Source organism: Wolffia australiana, chromosome 7 (genome assembly GCF_029677425.1).
Source record: "Wolffia australiana isolate 7733 chromosome 7, ASM2967742v1".
Taxonomy (NCBI): Eukaryota; Viridiplantae; Streptophyta; class Magnoliopsida; order Alismatales; family Araceae; genus Wolffia; species Wolffia australiana.
Genome location: NC_135841.1, coordinates 11,033,867 through 11,055,935, shown reverse-complemented (window position 1 = coordinate 11,055,935; position 22,069 = coordinate 11,033,867). Strand labels below are relative to the sequence as shown.

Sequence of the window (22,069 nt, the reverse complement as noted above, 5' to 3'; positions counted from 1 at the left end):
AGCGGTCTAAACTTCGACCCTTATTTCTTTCTTCATATTGTAAAGGGGAGCAAAGCCCGTTTTTTGCTCCGCAACCTCTTTATAATGTTAAAAAAAACACACATACATTTCTTTACTTTGACTTTGACTTTATGTAAACATAACGTTTATTTCATAACATTATCTTTAAGATAATTGACTTTCCCTCAGAACCTGAACGTTTTGACAAAGATACACTTGGGGGTATAGCACAGGGATGCGGGTGGGACGATGTTTTCATTCCAGGACGAAAAAATCGTCCCGTCCGAGGATACGGACGAATTTCGGGATGAAAATTCGTCCCGGGGACCACTGGATGGGACGGTTTTTGTCCCGTGGGACGAAAAAACCGTCCGTCTGGAGGTCTCGGACGATGGACAGACGAAACTGGACAGAAAACCGCCAGATTCACATCCGACGGTTGAGATGTTGCCATGTGGCCTCGCAATGACAATTTGCATTGAAGTCCATGTATTTTTGCGTGCGTGCAAATGGGCGCCACTCAGAAATAATTGTAGATATGTCCATTTGCGTTCTATCTCTCCTCGGTAATTCCCTAAAAAACTCAAAAAATCCATATTAATAAATTAAAAATATAAAAAGGGTAATTTTCGTCTGGGACGAATTTTGGGACGAAAATTCGTCCCGGGAGGACTGGACGGGACGAAAAACCGTCCCGAGATTATTGGATGGGACGGTTTTTTTGTCGGTGGACGAAAAACCGTCCCGTCCTTCGTCCCTGAGCTAACATCGGATGTAGGACGGGACGAAATTCATCCCCTCCCATCCTTCGTCCACGTCCGGGACGATCCGGAACTATACTTGGGGGCATAGGACAAATGAATTCTGGCAAATACTATGATTTCCAGTTTCCATTTGTGGAAATAAAATTAATTTATTCTGTGAGCTCCAGCTTTATGCATGCTAACTGATAATACTCACTCTACACATCAGAACTAGGCTTTGAATTAGGGTGTAAGGAATAAAACCCCAGAGAGGAAATTTCATCTTTTTTTATCACAAGGTCATTGAATTGGAAAAATGACAAGCCAAAATGAGCAATCTGTAAAATCTCTGTACACTACAACATGCATATGAATGCCATACAGTTGGATGCAAAAAGAGGAAAAAATACGGGGAAATAAATTATCGTTACAGTTCATAAGTTTATTGGTTTCTTTCTCCTTCATACTGCTCCAGAATTTTCTCCAAAAATATGTCAGCGGCGAGAATAAATATGACTGGATTATGAATTTCTCTCTTGGGATCAAGCACAGTGATCTTGTGAATAAGCACAGTGATCAAGATCCTTCGCATTGGGATGAACATGCATGAAAAGCATTTCACATGCAAGAAATCATCAATACCAGTCCCCTGTAAGCCAACAAGTTCCCCATGTTAACTCAGAGCAAAACAACTTGAACTTGCCCACAAATCGAAACAAAGTAGGTAAATAAGTAGGAAATAATGGATGCAGTTACATGATAATTTGACGGAACAAGATCCATAAAAACTTACAGAGTGACGATTTTTTTATCATAAGAACCCGGCGCCTCTTGCCCAACCAAGGATTGACCCACCATGGATCATCTGAAACCACCTCATAACCTGCCTTTTTATATAGCTCCTGTGCAGATTTATCATCTTCATATGCATGTAGCACCATATGAGTGCATCCCCATATGATTGATTGAGCATCACAGGCTCTGAGCAGAGCGCTCGCCACTCTCCTCCTCCTGCCATATAGATATGTATCTCTGCTCAATCCAACAATTGCTTCTCGAAAGGTAAAAGTAAATGCGAAAATTTGATAAACATAGGAATATGTATTCCCAGGATATTCGATGAGCTGGAGCACTACTGGAGACCTACAGTTGTTGAATAATTATTATAATAAGAGAAATATGGATTCTGTGGACAATCCCATGAAAGCTGAAGGAATATTGGTTACTTCCAGCTCTTAAAAATAAGCAAGATCTAAGTGTGATATGATCCTACACAGATGTATCATGAACAAGAGAGAGGTAGAGGGTCTCTGGCAGATGGATAATGCCATGGGGAATCGAGGAATAGGAGAGTTTGTGGGCAGCGATTGTCGACAGGAACGTCACTACCAAAGGGAAGCTTCACCAATGACTTAATGTCCTGCTCTCCAACGAGGAGGGTTACATGTTTAAAAGGGAAATGAAGAGACAAAAAGGTCCCTAGTGGGTAGACGTAAGTTCTGTTCGGTTTTCCAAACAGAACAAAAACGAATTCAAACACAACATCACACAGACCCATGTGCGGTTCTTTTGTTCGCTTTGTGCGAATTTTGGTCTAATTTTGGGCGAATGTGCGAATTTTGTTTGTTTTTGAGTAAAAAAGAACATAACAAAGAACAAAGCCCTGTGCTGTTCTTTTGTGCGAATTTTTTGTTCGTTTCAAACGAACAGAACAAAACAACTATGTCTACTAGTGGGCTTATGATGCGAGTGGAGTGTTGGCCCCAATATTTATATAATAATAGAAATATGCATTCTCCTGATAATCCCACAAAAACTGAAGAAAAATTGGTTACCAAGAGATCTTAAATACAAACTAGATCTAAGCGTTGGCCCAATTAGCAATATCATAATAGAAATATGCATTCTCTGGATAATCCCTTGAAAGCTAAAAGAATATTTGTTACCTCCAGCTCTTAAGAACAGCAATCCCAGACACGTAGAGGTATTCCTCTACCTCTTCTAGATGTTTTAGAACGTCCAATTCCCTCTGGATGGAAACATCAACGACACCGACAAGACACTGCGGTGACGTGGATTCCGGATTCGATGAATCCCTGGGCTCTGCGACCAAACAGGCATATCTGCTACCCAAAAGCTGGTTAAGAGCTCACTATAAACTCAAATTCGAGAAAGGTTTAAAACAGATGTGTTCGACTCATGATTGATGCATTTGATATGTTTGACTGATTTTGCGTTTTGTAAGAATAATCATGAAACTTTCACATTTAAATCCCAATTCATTAAATAACTTAGAATAGATATGTTCGACTGATGATACGTGCATCTGATTTTTTTCCCAAACGAATCAGGAAATAAGTTTCGCGAATCTTTCCCGATCTTGAGAATGATTCGAATATTTCATGAATAATTAAGAATAATAACTTTTTGAACCCCAACTTTTTGCATGAGATGAACATTTTGCAGCAGTCAAGTCACCAGTTAATTTTATATTCATCTCATTGACTAAGTGTTTTAAAGATCATATATTGGTTGATCCAGCATATGCTTTACCTGTCCGGTGGAGAATTCTTCATTCTGTAGATAAGAGCTTGAAGCACGTCTGCCTGCATCACAATAAACTTTAGTGTCACCCACAGCGTAGAACTCTTCAGGGTTGGTTGATAAAATTTTCAGAAAATCCGTATAAATGAATCTAAAGAAAATTCGAGCAACTACTTTTATGAAAGTCAATTATCGACACGTGATGTTCATGTTAATGTACATGATTTCAACGAAATTCCATGATGCTTCGGGTTGCCTGGATTTCAGATTACGACGTTCTCTAGATGATAGTAATCGCAAAAAACAACAGTTTATGCGGATGAACTTTCGGAAAGCTATCATCAAAGATCTTCCGCAACAAGGAATTCGATGAACCCATTATTTCACACTCCAAAATCTTCCCGTAGCAAAATTCAAAACACTTGATAAAAAAATCACGAAATGCTCTTCGCTGAAAGGTTTGAAATTCCGAAAAAAATTGCCGAATCAGGGTTTAAATAAATCGACATTCCAAGTTACTAAACAGTGCTAGAACGAAAGATCCCGATATTTCCCAACGCGAAAAACCTTACCTCAAAGAACTGGAAGAGGAAATCGTCAAACAACGCCGAAGGTTCGTGAAATGCTTCAGCCTGGATGCGAGCCACTTCTCTCACCTCTTCCGAGACCTTCGTCATCCTCCGCACTCTCCATCCAAACTCCTCAACCAAGAACTTCTCCCCTAATTCCACCCCGCCAAGTGCACTAACACCAACAGACCCTCTCTTCCTTGATCTAGTACGTCTTGCCGATCGTCGCCATTCTCCTCCGAGATGGCCTCCGCAGCCGATCCTCGTCCCCGCCGTCGTCATTGTCGACGCCATTGCGCTTGAAATTTCCGCGCGATTGCAGCAGACACGCGATCAGAGACAGCTTCGATCTGTGCGACGACGAGAAATCCGCCATTGGAGGACTCGTGGCCGAGATCGATCGCCAGTAGTTGTGGCTGTCGTTCGTCGTCCGCCGAAGAAAGAGAAGAGTCAGAAGATGATAGTAATTTTGAACTGTTCGTTCAAATTAAAGAGAAGACGAACAGAACGGGACGGAATTAGATCCGTCATCCGTTCTGTAATGGATGATCAGACGTAGGGAAGGACACTGTCCGATCTCGGACCGGTTTCGCCAAAAACCTAAACCTATACTTAAAGTTCCGGATCATCCGGGATGTGGACGATGGACGGGACGAAGATAGTCCCGTCCCACATCTAGAATCTGTGCAGGGGCATGGACGGGAGGATTTTTTCATCCCAGGACAAAAAAATCATCCCGTCCGCGTCCCAACTTGCTTGTTTCGTCCCGTCCGGAGAAAAACCATCCTGTCCCTCGTCCCCGACGAAATATCCAATAAAAATAGTTCCAAGATCTTATTGAATTAATATGGATTTTTCTAAGTTTTTTTGGGAAATATGGAGGAGAGAGACAGCGGAGGGACATATACAATTACTTTTGGGTCGCGTCAGTTTGGGCGCGTAAAAAAAAGCAGGGACTTTGATGCAAAATCTTAAGGAATTGATATAGCGATGCCACGTGGCAAGATCTCAACTGTAGGAAGCAAATCCGACAGATTATCGTCCATCCCTTACCACCCATCGTCCGAGACCTCCGAACGGGACGGTTTTTTCATCCTACGATTGGAAAACTGGCCTGTTCATTTGTCCAGGAAAAAATTTCTGTCCCGGTTTTCGTCCAACCTCGCGGACAGGACGATTTTTTCATCCTGGGACGAAAAACCATCCCCACCACGTCCTAGCATTATACTTAGACCTAAAGTTTGGTCCGGTCTCGGCCTCGGTCCAGCCTCAGTCCCGTCCGGTCCTGGGCGGACGTGTTGACTAGTGAATGGGAAAGACAATGTCAGGTTAACTTGGTCTACTCATTGCATCAAACTAGATGCCATCTGAATTAGGGAAGGTCCGTTTGTGCGACCCAATGGCTGAATGTGCGGTTGTGCGGTGCGGTGCGAAACACGGGTCTGTGCCGTGCGCTTTTGTGCAAATGTGCAAAAATTTTGAGAGGCCACACTAGGGTTTGTCCTTTGGTGCGACTGGTGCGATTTTAGGCCAATGTACGATCGGGTTTGATGTTTCTGACCGCACATCAGACAGAGTTACAATATATCGCACCGCACATCAGCCACGGTCGTGTACGGTGCGATTGTGCGATTTTGGCCAGTTTTTTTCTAAAACTTCGAATAAGGGTCTGCGGGGCGTGGGCTGCGGCGGCCGTAAGGCACTTGGGCATTCGGGGTCTCGGGCGGAACCGCTGAAGAGTCAGTGAAGACTTCCCCTCGTCGGTCTCCGTCGGGCTTCCTCTCTCTCTCTCTCTCTCTCCCTCTCAATTACTCCCTACTCTCTCTCTTTCACTCTCATTAAGAGTTTCTGACTGTTGCTCCGGGCCTCCGGCTGAAGACTGAAGATTGAAGTTCGGTTTCCCTTTTCACTCCCAAAAATTTTCAGGCCAAAATTGCCTCCATTGCAAGGTAACACGTATATACATTACACAATCCAGCTATCTCATACTAGATCAGATATTTATTTCATCCCGATAATGATTTAGATCACATACCTGTGTGATCTAAATCATTATCATTTTTATTTTATCTCTTGGCTTCTCAGTGAAGCATAGACGCCTCAATGGTAAATTATCATGTTTTTTTCATTATTTTTGGGTTAGTTTAGTTTCTGCAAAATGGAGAATTGTAGATTAGTTCCTGCAAATGTGATGTTTTTTCATGGATAATTATCATGTTTTTTCGTACCCGAGATTAGTTTTATTTTATATGTTGGCTTCTTACTCTCTTTCTCTCGATTACTCCCTACTCTCTCTTACCCCTATTTCTTACTTTATTTCTATCAATAACTCTCTACTCCTCTATCTCTCACTCTCTTTCTCTCAATGACTCTCTTATTCCTCTCTCTCTCTCTCACTCTGTTTCTCTGAATTTGTCCCACTATCTCTAATCCCTGTTTCTCACTCTTTTACTCTCTCAATGACTCTCTTGCTCCTCTCTCTCTCATTCTCTTTCTCTAAAATTGTGAATCTCAATTACTCCCTTCTCGTACTTTCTTTCTCTCAATTACACCCTCTCTCTCACACTCTCTTTCTCTCAAAGACTCCGACTATCTCTTACCCCTATTTCTCACTTTCTTACTCCCCCTTACCCTTATTTCTCACTCTCTTACTCTCTCATTCTCTCAATTACTCCCTCCTCTCTCTTACTAGCTTTCTCTCAATTGCACACTCTCTCTCTCACTATCTTTCTCTCAAATACTTTCACTATCTCTTACCCCTATTTCTCACTCTCTTACTCCCTCTTACCCCTTTTTTCTCACTCTCTTACTCTCTCATTCTCTCATATACTCCCTCCCTCCCTCGTACTCTTTTTGTCTCAATTACCCCCCTCTCTCTCACTCTCTTTCTCTCAAATACTCCACTATCTCTTACCCATACTTCTCACTCTCTTACTCTCAAATACTCCCACTATCTCTTACCCCTATTTCTCACTCTCTTACTCTCAAATACTCCCACTATCTCTTACCCCTATTTCTCACTCTCTTACTCCCTCTTACCCCTATTTCTCACTCTAATCTCTTCCCTCACTAGATATCTAGTGGGGAAAGAGTTACCCCTCATAAAAGAAGCACCACTAAGGAGGATTTGCCCACTCCTCCGTGGATAACAAAGCTTCGGGGAAAGAGAACCTGAACTGATGCTGGACAGATATTTTATTCAATGTCCCCTTCCTTTTAAATATTAGGATGGAAGACGATAAATCATCACACGGCCTAGAGTTCACAGTTATGTCTACAGAAGATGAGTCATCAGACAGTGGCGCAAATAGAGAACATAAGAAGCCCCGCGTTAATAGATGTGATGCGTTAAGGTACTTCACGTCTGAGGGACGACAAAAATTCAGATGCATCATATGTAGTATAATTGTGGACCGCAGAAAATATCTGAACAGCATTCCTTTGTGGAGACATCTAGAAAAATTTCATCAGAAGGTTTTCGCATCCTTGAAGGGCAAGGGGAACAGCGTCGAAAGGGAGAGGTCAGTGACTGAATATTTTGATGCAAGAGGTAGTAAGAAGCAATATTAAATTGGCTGTAAGATAGAGCATACGAAGGAAGAACTAATGTGATTCATATGTCTATCTGATTCATCGTGGGGGATTGTTAGGAAGAAGTACTTCATAAGACTTATCCGTTACATCGCACAAGAAGAGATATCTATCCCATCTGTACAGGCTATACAAGCCAAAGCACATGCTCTTTACAAAGATATGAAAAAATCATATGATAAAAACTGGCTGACGTTGCTCGTGTATCACTAACACTGGATCCGTAGACTTTTAAAAACAACATTGCATTCTTAGGGGTGACTATGCATTGGGTGGACAAGGAGTGGAAACTGTGAGTGTGTGCTTGGGATACGCCAATTGAAAGGATCACACACTGGGGAAAACCTTAGCGCAACTGTCCTCCAAATATTGGCGGAGTTTGACTTAAAGGTCAAAGGTATGCATAACAATGTAATCAATAATAGTTTATGCTACGTCATTCTCACATTCCTAATGTATTTTTACGTAGGTGTGCGCAATGACCACATACAATGCGTCAAATAACAAGAAAATGATGGCTACTCTAGAAGATGAATTGAAGCAAGGGAACCATCATTTCACTACAAGTAGGCGCAAATTATGTGTGGTACACGTAATCAACCTTGTAGTATGCGAGGCTAAGCTCGTTACGGGTTACGGAGGCACCATCTGAGCAAGTCATTCTAGATGATAGTCATATTCTTGGCACCAATGACAGTGACGAGTTCACCCCAATTGATGACTTCGGTTCATCCACTCTGGGTGACGTAGTGCTCCAATTGAGGGACATCATGACTGCAGTATATGGGTCAACACAACGCGTCGAGCGCTATGTATCACTATGCAAGCAGTTTGGATTATCGAACCATAAGAAGATCTCCTTAGACTGCACTACAAGGTGGAATTCAACCTATGAGATGCTTGTTGCAAGCATAAAAAAGAGGGATATTCTTGATGCAATGTCGGTAAATGTCTTGAAGAAGCATGTGCTTGTTGATGAAGAGTGGCAAATAATCAAAGATTTTGCAGGAATACTACAGCCCCTTGTGATGGCCACGTCCCTTGCTTGTCAATCTAAGTCACCAACTGCAAATGAAGCAATTGTTATCCTTAGAGCGATGACAAAACATCTTGATAGTGTCAAGCAAGGAAGCCGAGAATCAACCTTGTTTCAAGTGAATAGTGTTATATCTTCACGGCAACAGACTTCCGTCTACGGTGCTTGTCAAGCAATGAATACCAAGCTGAATAAATATTCAACCATCCTCACTAGTAACCAGGCCTTCACCGTTGCTGCGTTCACTAATCCGTCCATGAAGGGACGGTTAATCGACTGTGACTACTGAGGCGAAGCCATCAGTTATGTAAGGAATTTATTAGCTACACACGACGGCAGAAATGATCAAACTATGACTGATTCAGCTCCCTCTAGGTGTTTTCGTCCTGCTTGGACAACGATAAATTTTTTTAGCGAAGCACTTGATAAGTTGTTTCCCGATAATGATCACGCTCTACATTCTGATCCACTGCACGAGCTAGAAGTCTACATTACTTCACCTCCTATCAGGGGGACGAAACTTTTACACTGGTGGAAGGTCATAGGTGAGCACTCGTATCCTGGTTTAGCAGTAATTGTGAAGGAGTTCTTAATGGTCTCGGCGACAAGTGCACCCCAGAGAGATTTTTCTCCGTTGGTCATGCCATCATCAACTACAAGCGACATGGTTGACAGCTAAAAGCATCGAGCTACTCATGACACTGAAGTATTGGTGGCGAGCGGAGGAGGATGTCAATGATGGTAGAAATAGAGATGTAGAACATAGCGAGGAGGATCCAAAGGTTGATTAGCATGATGATATATTGGAACAATGTGTTGTATAGTTTTACGTGACATGCATTGGCATTTTGACTTCATTTTCGTAAAAAAATCATAATTTTCAACATAATGCCTTAAAATTTACAAGCATTATTTTTCCTCATAATAGCAATTTAATCTCGACATCATATTCTTTTTTCTAATAATAAGCCTACTTTACACCTAGTGACATAATTTCTTTAGATTTACAAGGACGATAATTACACCTAGTGACATAGTTTCAGATAAAATTAAAATATTAACATAATGGACTAAGAATTACAATCATTATAATAATTATCTACTTTAGGATCAAATTGACTAATGAGCAATTTAATCTTGAAATCATATTACTTCTCTTAATAATAAGCCCACCCAGCACCCAATGAACAATGTTCCTAAAATTTTTATCATAATGTCCTTAGCTTTACATCCACGATAATTGTTCTCTACTTTCAAATAGAGTTAATGAATTATCATAAATTCAGTGTTTAATTCATTATTTGAAGGGACATATCAATTTCGTGAGTGTAAAACAGATAACTCCCTACATTCAGTGTTTAATTCAAGTAATTAGCTCATTTTTAATCATTTTATGGATTTTAGTTACATGTGAATCATTATTCCAAGTAAATTCAGATTTCATCATAAATTTTATGTTCATTTATGAAATTTATGGAATTTATTAAAGCTTGGAATAACTCTTTTTAAATCAAAATGGCAGTTTTGAAAACACAAACTAATTTTAAATAATGTGGGATAAATTACTGTTTTTTTTTATTTTTCTTGAATTTTATTCAATTTTTTTCGAGTTTAATCAAAGAAAAAATGAATTTTAAAAAATATATCACGGGTCTTATCCAATTAATTTCGTTTTTCCTATGGTTTTTCTTAGGGAAATATGGAGGAGAGAGAAGCACAAGGGTATATCTATAAATAAAATTGTGCGGCATACCTTTACGTTCAGATGTCCAATTTTGTGCGATGTGCGGTCCGATTTCATCTCACAAATTCGGACCGCACATCGATCTGTGCTTTTGTGCGATCGAAAAAATTGCAGGCCGGCTGAAAAATTTGGACCGGACCGCACGACCTACATTCGGCCACACCACTTCCGCTCGCTGCCCTCTCTCTGAGAATTTTTCCGAGTTTTTTTGTGGAGTGAAACTCTACTCTCTCCCAGATATCTTAACTTCTTCTCGTAGCGGAAAGATCCCACTCCGAAGCCAGGGAGGAAGAGAACAGTAGGAGTGTTAATGTTCTATGATCCTACAGTTTCATAGTGTACATTGAACTTGGGTTTCCACTCTAAACGCCACTGCTAATCAAAGATCCGTTCTTTCCATGGAGCTCGTCTGCCAGCCCCGGAATCAAGACCTTTGATCCAGATCCGATCTTTGCCGTCATGTCTCTGATCGAGGCCCCTAATTCTGCCACATAGCAGTTAGTCTTCAGAGATCTCGTGGGTCTGGGATTTTGGGCTCGGGTTTGTGGGAGATGGAAGGACTTCTAGTTCGCGTGGATTGAGTCTTGTGTTGCGTACGAGCAGCGAGAGGGAAGAAGGGAAGAACAAGAGAGTAGTTCCATCGTCTGAAAAAAAGGATAAAGTTCAGTCCGTTAGTTTATAACAATTTCAGCCTAGAGTCTCTATCGTATCAAGCACTTTTTTCAGCGCATCAATCGCTTAAATTTTGCAAAACGTGAAAAAAATACCGATTATTCCCCACGATGAGTTAATTGCAGTGTAAGCCCAGAAGAATTCAGTCTAGGTAGAACCTCCAACTAACAAATACCGATATTCCGAGAAAGCAGCCCAGTTGATTCCTCAAAATTGAAGAGAAACTATTCTCTAATTACGCACGCCGAGAGATAGATTGTAGGGCTGCGCATGCGCTATTTGAGGAAATGCCGGAGAGGAACATGGTGGCAGCACAAGGGCGGGGGGCCGGCGGTGGCGAGGTTCCAGATGGAGGAGATGTGCGAATTCATGCAATGTGAGATGCAAATTTTCGCACGAATTCGCAGCACACATCGCATGTAGCCTTTCATGGGCGGTGCAAAAATTCGCACCGCTTGGCACAGCCTTCCCTAATCTGAATGTCACCTTGGTGCTTGTTGTTCTGTCCGCCCCAAACCGTTTTCGATCATCTGTCCATCCATAGCCTGATTCATCGTCGTCATCCTCTCATCCTTACACTTTACTGTTTGCCATTCCGTCCATCCAGAGCTTTGCTATCTGTCATCATCCTTGTCATTCATACTTTTACAGTAACGTCTACCATTCCGTCTGTTATCTGTCTGCCCAAAGCGTAATTTATCATCATTTTCCTTGCCTTCTATACTTGCTAGGATGTACCAATGAGTATGATGATGATGATGAGAGTATTATCCCTCATCATCGTTACACTTGTTAACCTCCCTGAGATGTAGCAATTGACTCACGTCAACGTCAACTGACTAGTCAACATCATCAAACCTTGTTCTCGTTGACGGTTAGATGTCGAATTTTCTGGTGCTGGATGGTTCATGTTGAAACTGATGGGATCATTGTTGATGAGCAAGGTTGGTTGACGTCAACCGTCGTCCCTCGTCTCTCCAGATTTTAAATTTAACTGTCAATGTCATCGACTCCCGTTGATGTTATTGAGAGTTTTGAATTGTTGGATTAGTGATGATAGTAATGATATTGACAGATATTGATGTTGACATCAATATGACAGCCCACTAGGGTTTGCCGATCTGCATCCATCCTGGTATCCAATTTATTGGATGCCGGATATCAGATATTGGATATTAGAAGATATTGTAATAGTTTAGACAACATTCATGATGAGTTTAAACACCCCTCAATTAGGACATGAAACAATAAAACATTGGTGATTCCAGAATGTGAATAAATCACAGTTCATTTTTTTGGGAACGATGAGTCAAGATTCATCATTATGTGCTAACCCAATATATGAGTATTAAAAATAAAAAAATACATACGGGCCCATCGCTCCATGCATCATTAGGGGCCAATCCTGTGGTTATTTCATTTCCCACATCAGAAATATTGAAATTCTGTTGTTTATAATTTAGGCTTATTGACTATTAGTAATATTTTATTATAACTTAACCGTGAGGATTTGGCCTGAGTCAGTGGATGGTGTAGGGGGGCATAATTGTAAATGGACATTGAATATTTGTTTTATTATCAGTTTACCACTATATCCTCTTCCAGCGACATTGGAGAGTTCGAGATCGATGATAAACCCTACTCGGGGAAGGGAAGGGAAGATAGGTGTTCTTCGTCCTTGTGGAGATCCCATGACGACAGCGTAATCTTGGGTTTCACGCCGGAATTGCGATAAGGGATAGGGTTTACATTGCTGCGGAAGTCGAGATTCTCTTAAAAGTTGCACTTTTTTTCTTCTGTCCGTGCGAGGCCAATTACTGTCGCAGGCCTCTCGACGAGGAAGAGAAGGTGATCTGATTCTCCATTTGCTACTTTGTTTCGGCTTTAGCATTCGTGGTTTATTGATTTTTTTTTTTTTTGGGAAATTGTCCCTCTGGCTTCGCGGAGGTTCCATCCGATCAGTTAGTGGCTAAGATTTCGAATGGTTTTTCACGGTGATTCGTTGGATGCTTTTTGCGCTCAGTTGAATTAAGCGGGCCGTCATTTAGGGAGATATCAATGAGGAAATTCGCTTTGGCGGTCGGTTTGTGAATTTTTTTTAAGTGATCATTCCCTTATGTTCTTTTCGTCGTGAATTTCAACTCTTGAATACGATCTTCTTCTTCCAGGGGTTTTAAATTCATTACTCCTGCTATAATGTAGATGACTTGCAATTGAACTGACCTTGATCTTCTATTGTTGAAGCTTCTTCTTGTAAGAGTTTTCTTTTTCTCCTTTTTTCGAAACACGAAATCTTCCATCCTTTCAAAATTTTTGTAGAGACTATGCTCTTCCACATGAAAAGAATCTCCTCTGCCTCCCCCATTGTCTGTGCATCAAAATTATGCAGCATCATGTCTGCTTGTATGGGTGCAATGATTTAAATTGATTTGTTCCCCTTTTCTGTTTCAGGAAGTCATGAATTGCCTAGCCCATGGCGCCCTTAAAAATCCAGGATTCCCAGAACCCCTTATTCCCATTAACTTCAATCTTTCACCCTCTTTTTCATGCATTCTGCGATGGAAGAAATATCTTTCGCCTGTCCACTTCAGGAAATGTTCTGCACACTCTGGTTTGGGTTGTGGAGAGAACGCTTTAAATTCGTCCGATAGGCGACGAACGATAATATCTGCATCATCTTCAATCGAGAATGGAAATGCCGCTGGTGGGACTATGTATCTTTCTATCTTGTTAGCTTTCTGATCATTTTTCAGTGTTTTCCTTTCTTAAAACAACCAGCTTTTCAATTTCCAATTTGAGTAGCTAATGTGTGACTTGGCTACTGAATATTTATCAAATAATTTTCATTGTTTTTTCTGCTTACATGTTACTGAGTCAATTATGCTCTTGCACTTTTTATGTCGTATATGTTAATTAAATGAGAAAGATTTGTGCATAATGATTCAGGCTTCACCATTTAGCATCCGTCTACACTATCTGAATTCAGTGTTTTTTGGCCGCACATCTAATATTTGTCTGTTCAATGCTCAAGAGAGCAGAGTATCAGCTTTGGTCATTGGGGGCGGCGGCAGGGAGCATGCGCTGTGCTATGCTTTGCAGAGATCCCCATCTTGCGACGCTGTTTTCTGTGCCCCGGGCAATGCTGGAATTTCCAGTTCTGGAAGCGCCACTTGTCTGCCGGACCTCAACATATCTGACAGCTCCGCTGTCGTCTCCTTCTGCCGGGACTGGGGAATTGGCCTCGTCATCATCGGTCCAGAGGCCCCCCTTGTCGCTGGCCTGGCCAATGACCTGGTCGGCGCAGGTATTCCCACATTTGGTCCCTCCGCTGAGGCGGCCGCATTGGAGGGTTCCAAGGACTTCATGAAGAAGTTATGTGATAAGTATGACATCCCCACTGCAAAGGTGCCTCCTTTCTTCATACTATGTTCATCGATTGCAGAATTCTATCCAAAGTTAAGATGGTCACTAACTAGATCGTTTCATTCATCATTCCAGTACCGTACTTTCACAGAAGCAATGGCTGCGAAGAGCTATATTGAGGCCCAAGGGGTGCCAATTGTGGTCAAGGCTGATGGGCTCGCTGCTGGGAAAGGTGTGGTGGTTGCTGAAACCTTGGAACAGGCCTTCGAAGCCGTGGATTCCATGCTTCTCGGTGGCGCCTTTGGTGTTGCCGGGTCTCGGGTCATCGTAGAGGAGTTCCTGGAAGGGGAAGAAGTCTCCTTCTTTGCTCTGGTTGACGGGAAAGATGCCGTTCCTCTTGAGTCTGCCCAGGACCATAAACGAGTCGGCGATGGCGATACTGGGCCGAATACTGGAGGCATGGGAGCCTACTCGCCGGCCCCAATCCTCACACCTGAGCTTCAGTCTCTTGTCATGGAGTCCATCATCCTCCCAACTGTGAAAGGCATGGCGGCGGAGGGCTGCAAGTTCATTGGCGTCCTCTTCGCCGGCCTCATGATCGAGAAGAAGACCGGCCTGCCCAAGCTCCTTGAGTACAATGTGCGCTTTGGGGACCCAGAATGCCAGGTCTAGCACCAACCCATTTCCCCAAACTCATACCGGATTTATGGTTCAGGGTTTAAGGTTTTGGCCATTCATGGAAGACCCTAGCTGATATTCCATTTCTAACGGATTTTCAGGTACTGATGGTGCGACTGGAGTCAGACCTGGCTCAGGTACTTCTGGCCGCGTGTCGGGGAGACCTCGGGTCTGTGGATCTTAAGTGGGCTCATGGCTCGGCTATGGTGGTGGTCATGGCAAGCCGGGGATACCCGGGCACATACAAAAAGGGCACGGTGATCAAGAACCTCGATGAGGCAGAACAGCTTTCGCCATTGGTGAAGGTTTTCCATGCTGGTACTGCTCTCGACCCGGATGGCAACTTTGTGGCTGCGGGCGGGCGTGTTTTAGGATTGACTGCCAAAGGTGACACCTTGGAAGTGGCCCGGGATCGAGCTTATGATGCTGTTGGTGTTATAAACTGGCCGGATGGCTTCTTCCGCCAGGATATCGGCTGGCGGGCTCTGAAGCGCCATGTCACTCCCAACTGAGAGCCCATCTCAATTTCCCTGTGAGTCTCGAAATCTCTGGAGAAATATTTATTTCTTTGAATAAAATGTGATAATTTCAGCTGCCTGAAACAGCTGTTTTTAATGTATAACTGTATTGCATTGATCCTGCTGTAGCCTCTTTAAAAGGAAACGTTTATGTTACTTGAATTTAGTCCAGGTTAGCGGATATTGGGGTGATCGAACTTGATAAATTTCTTAGTCTCCAATTTATGGAAAAAAGTTTGATTTTAAGAATAACATTTGTTTTCTCCCTTAAATAGCTGATTCTAATGAAAAACCGGGTTTTGTTGACCCGCTGGCTGCCTCTTTGGAGAGATGATGATTATTGAATTATGCTAAAGATCAACGTTTTCGTAATTGACAAGTTAAAGCGTCAAAGATAGGCTCAAAGACAAAAAGATTATTATGATTGAGTCGCTGAATCACATTCAAAGTCAAAATCATGTTTTGCTCGTGTGTGTTCATCTATATGCCGATCCATTAATTTACTATCCACCATTCAGCTATTTTTTATTAATCCATGCATCGATCATCTATCTATTCTTCCATCCATTTACCGTTCATACATTCGTGTTTTCATTCGTGTACCATCCTTTGGTTCATTCATCAACTATCCATCCACCACCCAAATATCTATCCACTATGACTTTTCACTAGTGTATTATCAAACTGTAACAATGTTACGTTCCTCGTGTACTCAACAATCCTTGAATTCATGCAACAATACAACTTGCAACAATGTCTTGAAATGTCACAGTAAGGGAAATGACGAGAGAAGGAAGTAGAGAGCGCAAATAGAGAGGAGATGAGAGAGATCCGGCGGAATGGACGATGCCGTCAAGGGGGCGGGATGGGCAAAGCCGACCTCAGGGCGGTCCAAGCTCCATTGCAGGTCTGGATGTCTGCAAAGGAGGTTGGTTAGGTGAGAAGGGGATTAAGACGAGAAGTGTGTAAGCACTTACTAGGTCAAAAGCCGTCTTCTCCATACAGATAGCCGGCTTAAATAGCTCGGCTATTATTCCTTCGTCGTGGGCCGGGGTCGACCCTCGTATATGCGATGATGGATCGCATCAAACAATCATTAGTTCCAAACTTTACATTTAATCCATATATCAAGTCAATTCTCCGTGAGTCCATAGGAAACAAATCTCCTACAGATATGGTAAATTCCTAGAGTTGACTGCAGATAATCCAACTATTCCAGACAGCTAAAAAATTCTTTCACTTAATTTGTAGTTCAGATCTAAGATTATAGACAAATTCTTACAAATATTCACACAAGATTCTGAATAACTTCATAAACCAAATAATTCTCAAGATCTCCCAAAAAAATGTTCAATACTGCAGAAAACTACAGTCAATGTCACCCCAATCTGTTCACGTCATTAAGGAATGGTAGATTCGTCCGGATTGAATATTTTTATTTTTTTCTTTAAACCCGCTTTGTCCACTCAATTATAAATGCATAAAATGTTTTATGGTTAGAAAGACGATGACAATAAAAGATCATCATCCTCCCATATAAACTATACTTTGAGCACGGATGATGATCCATTGTCCGTTATTTTCATTACTGTCATCAGTCAACCAACCTGCCCTCAGAAAATTAAAAATTCTGTTCTTTCATGTTCTCACTGTGATTAGCTCTAGCCCTATACCCATCATCATCATCATCGTCGTCGTCCCTTACGTCATCCATTGCATCCCTTATCATCAGTCACCCCTCCTCACCTCAGAACAGAACCAACCAAAGCCTTTGTGCAGTCCCCTATCTAAATAGAAAAATAAAATAAAAGGGTACAACTATAAGTTAAATAAATAAAAATCTCAAAATTGTGCGAATTTGTGCGATGTGGGGTGCGAATTTCCGCACGAATCCAAATTGCACATTGCACGGAGCTTCTTGTGCGGTCGAAAATTCGTGCAGTCACCGCACGCCCTTCCCTATCCGTCACGTCTATTTCGTCCCGATTCGTTCCGTCACGTCTATTTCGTCCCGATTCATTCCGTCCCGTTTCGTCTCATCCCATCTCCAATTCGTCCCATCTCGTCCCGATTCGTCTCTTTTCAGTCCCGTTCCGTTCCGTCTCATCTAGTTTCGTCCAGTCCGTATCGTCTCATCTCGTCCCGTTAATTTCCGTCCCGTTTCGTCTAGTTTCGTCCGTTTCATTTCGTCCCCTCTCGTCCTGTCCCGTATCGTCCCATCTCGTCCCGCTCATTTCCGTTCCGTTTCATCTAATTTCGCCCCGTCCATGTTTGTCCTATTTCGTCACTTCCCGTTCCGTTCCGTTCCTTTCCGTAACTTTCGTTCAGAATAAGAGGTTCGTTTGGAAGTTGTACAGTATACGAGGAAGTACACTCTGCATGAGAGGTCGGTCAGGACCGGGGGGGTTGACGGCCGGGGGACGTGAGACTCGAGGGGTCCGCCACGCGACCGCGCCACCCGCACGCGCCGCCGCCCCCGCGCGGCGTGCCCGCGGGGGACCGCCCCGGCGCACCGCCGAGCAGCAGCGGCGGCGGGCGGCGCCGCCAGTCCGCCGGCGAGCCCGCGTCGGCCGGCGCGAGGTCGGGCGAGCTGCGCGCGCGGTTCAGATCGGCCGGCGCGGCGGCGGGGAAGAGGAAGACGCGCACGCGCGAGGGGGACGAGCGGCCGTGGCCGTGGCCGTGGCCGTGGCCGTGGTGGGCGAGGTCGTGCTCGTCGAGGAGGTGGTCGACGTCCTCGTCGCAGGTGACCGAGACAAGCGCGTCGAGGTCGTCGCTCGCCAGCTGGTATCGTATGCTCACCCCCCCCGCGTTGAACACGCTCGCCATCTTCGTCCTCAGCTCTGCCCCCAAGACGAAGAAGAAGATGATGGTGATCATGATGCTGGGATGAGGATGATGATACTGACGAACAACATGATGATGATGATGCTGGGAAGAGGATGATGATACCGACGAACAAGAAGATGATGATGATGCTGATGAAAAGATGGAGATGATGATAATAGTGAAGAAGAAGAAGAAGAAGCAGAATAAGAAGAAGATGAGGCTAGTTATATGAAGAAGATGAAGATGGTAGTGATCGTGATAATGATGATGAAGATGATGATGTTGAATGACAGGGTGACGATGGTTATGGTAGTCATGGAGGAGATGGTGACGATAATGAAAAGTAAGATAATGATGGGGATAACGAAGAGGAAGAAGATGATGATAACGAATACAAAGAAGTAGATGATAACGATAATAATGAAGAAGAAGAAGAAGAAGTAGATGATGATGATGATGAAGAAGAAGTAGATGATTGTGATGATGATGAAGAAGAAGTAGATGATGATGAAGAAGAAAAAGAAGAATAAGAACAACAACAAGAACAAGAAGAAGAAGAAGATGATGAAGAAAGAGACGATGATGATTATGAAAAAGAAGGAGAAGATGAAGACGACGATAATAATGAAGATGAAGATGATAGTGATAATGTAGAATAATAGGATGACGATGGTTATGATAATAAAGAGGAAGATGATGATGAGAAGGAAGATTAAGATGATGATGACGATGATAACAAAGAAGAAGAAGATGACGACGATAACAAAAGAAACGATGATAATGAAGAAGATGAATTAAGAAAAAGATGATGATGATGATACTAATGAAGAAGAAGAAGAAGAAGAAGAAGTAAGACAAAGATGATGATTATGGTGAGGATGATGACGATGAAAAGGAAGAAAAAGTCTGAGGGAGAGGAGTTTAAGAGGGTGGGATGGGGATACCGGCGAAGGAAACGGAGCGAGGGACAGCGACGAGGCGCGTCTCGCCGCCGACGTAGCGGAGGAGCTTGTCGGAGGGCCGGGGAAGAATCTTCCCGCCGAAGCTGCAGAGAAGCTTAAGCTTATTCTCCGGCGACGGGATCGCCGGCTCCCCCTCGCCGGCCATCGCCCGTGACCCCTCCACCCTCCTCTCTTCCCCTCTATAGATAGCCGCGAGCCCCCCCAAGAGAGAGAAATTCTCTACACACAGACAGCTTGTTAATTTTGGCCACCCGGTTCCTGCCCACCACAGACAGTTTTCCCTTCGTTTCTGAGCTAATAATGGTCCCCTATTTTATTTTTATTTTATCTTCTGCTTCCTCGGAATGATGCGGAAGAACCCTTGAAGCATTTTGCTTCTTCATCTTCTCTTGTCAATTTAAGATACTACTATGATGAAATAAGAGGTTAAGGCGGCAGTTAAGAACCTCTCGCTGATGGGTAACACTAAAGAAATATTGCCTCTGTGCTCTTTAAACTTCTTCATCTTCTTCCGGCTGTATCTACCATCATCTGTATCCTCCTTCCTCACATTCTATCTGTTGGAAACTGATCACTTCTTACTCTATCTTCTTTTAGAAAGTCACCATTCTATAAAAGATGCGCAGAAAGAGAAGAGGGCCAACAGCTAAAGAAGTAATGAGAGGAAATGATACTCATCTTGTCTCCTGCATTGGATGAAGAGAAATCAATACGTAATGGCTTCAGTAGTAAGTGAAACGAATCTCCACTGCTGTAAACTGAAGAATATTATCAGTTTGATCTTGTCCCTTGCATGTTTCATCAAGTTTAAAAAGCACTTATTTGAGTTATCTCTTGCAGAGCTCATTTGGTTTCATGCTCTGCAGTTATATTATCATCATTGATGTATATCATTGTTAGTGAGATACATCTTGTATGGGTAATGGGCCTCTATGTTTAGCCCATTACCCTCTTATTCTCGTTTCTCTCTCCTAGGGTATATATACCCAACTCATGTACCTTCACTATTATGGGATTATTCTTCTTCTCTCAATCTCATCTTCTTCCTCCTAACCTAGGTTAGGGTTTTTTCTTATCATCATTTTTCTTAACTCCTGTCCCTAAAAAAGGTGGTCCTCTCCTCCACCTTTAACATGTCTTTCTCCCCAGAGAGAGGCAACATATAAGGCCCAAGGCATCAAAATGTTCTGGGCTTAGACCAGTTTATGGGATTGCGGGAAACTTTGATATAAATTTTCAACTCTTTTTCAAGTGCTATAGACCTGTTCCAATACTAAGAGGACGGAATCTCACTTCTTGGCCTAATACTGGTTTGTGATTAGATCATTGAATGAGTAATTAATGGGCGAATAGATTTGTTTATAATGCCTTATTCAATACAATTTATACTTTGTTTTCATAGTGACTTAACGGTGGTCCTGAGAGAAATGAAGCTAAATAAGAGTGATGTGCACTGCTAAAAGGAAGAATCACGATGAGATGATGTGGGTAGAAGGATTTGAAAAATGGTAGATGAGAAACCATAAGGTAAAAACCTAATCTTGAGAAGGAAATTTAGGAGGATGTGCATGAAATTGTGATTCTTAATAGCTTAAATGCGATCTATTTTTTCCCAAACTCATGAATATCTTTTTGAGCTTCTCAATTATGGAACTTATTATGAGACGATGCAAAGTTGGAGACTTATTTTTATATCCATCTCAATTATCCTCAAAATAGGAGTATTCAGAAAAGAAGTTTAAAGATTAGTAATCATTGTGTTATGTTCTCATCATAATTTACTTGGTCATTACATGTATTCAAGAAATTCATTAAAAACATCATATGAGAATAATGGTGTATACATTTTAATTAAATGAACATAAATGAGACGTGGAGGTATGATTGGCTTGTAGACCACATAATATCCATTGTATTAAAATATCATATCACTTTTATCTACGCTAACACTTGTGTACTTTTATGTAATCTTTTGCATTAAATTGTGGAAGATAAACGCCTATAGCATGACATGTACTTTTTATCTTTTTAATTATCATTTTTTTCTATACAAGCATATTTTTCCTACAAAAAAAACTACATAAAAAATAACAACATAAAGCCAAAAATATCTATGGATCGACTGGGATCACTATTACAAATTCCACTTTTCAAACTAGGGTTTGGGTTATAAATTTGGATTTTGGATTAAATATCAAGCTACAAAAAAAATCTCATTTTAGTCATTAGTAACCAATCCTTATGGACACACCACAAAGACATTTGGATGTTCATCTCCATCGAGATATGGATTTTGGTGCATGTAAATCTTGTGGCACGCTAGTGATACAGCATGTGAATCAACGAACATAGGAAAAAAAAGGATTTCAAAATTGTCTAAAATCTTGATAACGGTCAAATATTCCTTTGAATTTATTAAATTACTTGTGATAGGCCTCGATTTCTGCATCTTCCATCGTCTAGTTTTGGTGGCTTGAGACGTGTCACTAAAGGGACATAAAAAATATCACATTTTATATCAACATTTCGTGCATGACGAAGTGACGTGGCCACATCAACATGTTTTTATCTTCTTCGCCAATGGAATGAGGCCAGATTCCATGAAGCATGGAGCTTCACACAATATTTATGGTGATTTTAAACCCCCAATTTTGTAGTTCCCACGTGTCTCAGATTTTAATCACATTTATTACAATTTTAATAATACATTTTTTCTCTGATAGCACACTTTCCTGCACATTAAACAAGGAAATTTTCATTAATGAATGGTGTACTATGTAATTATAATTTATGATGCCATAATGGCACCTTATTTTAACTAAT

At 42.0% G+C, this 22,069-nt stretch overlaps 3 protein-coding genes across 5 annotated transcripts; 1 reads left to right on the top strand and 2 right to left on the bottom strand.

Moving 5' to 3' along the window:
* Positions 1-165: 165 nt before the first annotated feature.
* On the bottom strand, positions 166-4,296 carry LOC144705445 (Acyl-CoA N-acyltransferases (NAT) superfamily protein). Of its 3 annotated transcripts, none has more exons than XM_078578117.1 (5): positions 3,860-4,296; positions 3,297-3,349; positions 2,690-2,866; positions 1,537-1,754; positions 166-574 (listed from the first exon to the last, which is right to left on the bottom strand). In XM_078578117.1, the coding sequence occupies exons 1-5, from the start codon at positions 4,148-4,150 to the stop codon at positions 186-188; spliced, it is 1,128 nt and encodes a 375-aa protein (XP_078434243.1). In that variant the 5' UTR covers positions 4,151-4,296; the 3' UTR covers positions 166-185. The 3 variants fall into 3 exon arrangements, with proteins under 3 accessions (XP_078434243.1, XP_078434245.1, XP_078434244.1); XM_078578119.1 differs by lacking the exon at positions 166-574 and adding an exon at positions 1,052-1,392; XM_078578118.1 differs by lacking the exon at positions 166-574 and having other exon boundaries at positions 1,454-1,754.
* An 8,207-nt stretch (positions 4,297-12,503) lies between these two features.
* PUR2 (Glycinamide ribonucleotide (GAR) synthetase) lies at positions 12,504-15,620 on the top strand. The gene is made up of 5 exons (XM_078578284.1): positions 12,504-12,747; positions 13,351-13,603; positions 13,931-14,304; positions 14,398-14,928; positions 15,042-15,620. Exons 2-5 carry the CDS (start codon positions 13,357-13,359, stop codon positions 15,450-15,452), a joined length of 1,563 nt encoding a protein of 520 aa, XP_078434410.1. The 5' UTR covers positions 12,504-12,747; positions 13,351-13,356; the 3' UTR covers positions 15,453-15,620.
* A 2,140-nt stretch (positions 15,621-17,760) lies between these two features.
* On the bottom strand, positions 17,761-19,503 carry LOC144705534 (uncharacterized). Its single transcript, XM_078578271.1, has 2 exons — positions 19,229-19,503; positions 17,761-18,298 (listed from the first exon to the last, which is right to left on the bottom strand). The coding sequence occupies exons 1-2, from the start codon at positions 19,389-19,391 to the stop codon at positions 17,850-17,852; spliced, it is 612 nt and encodes a 203-aa protein (XP_078434397.1). The 5' UTR covers positions 19,392-19,503; the 3' UTR covers positions 17,761-17,849.
* Positions 19,504-22,069: the final 2,566 nt, after the last annotated feature.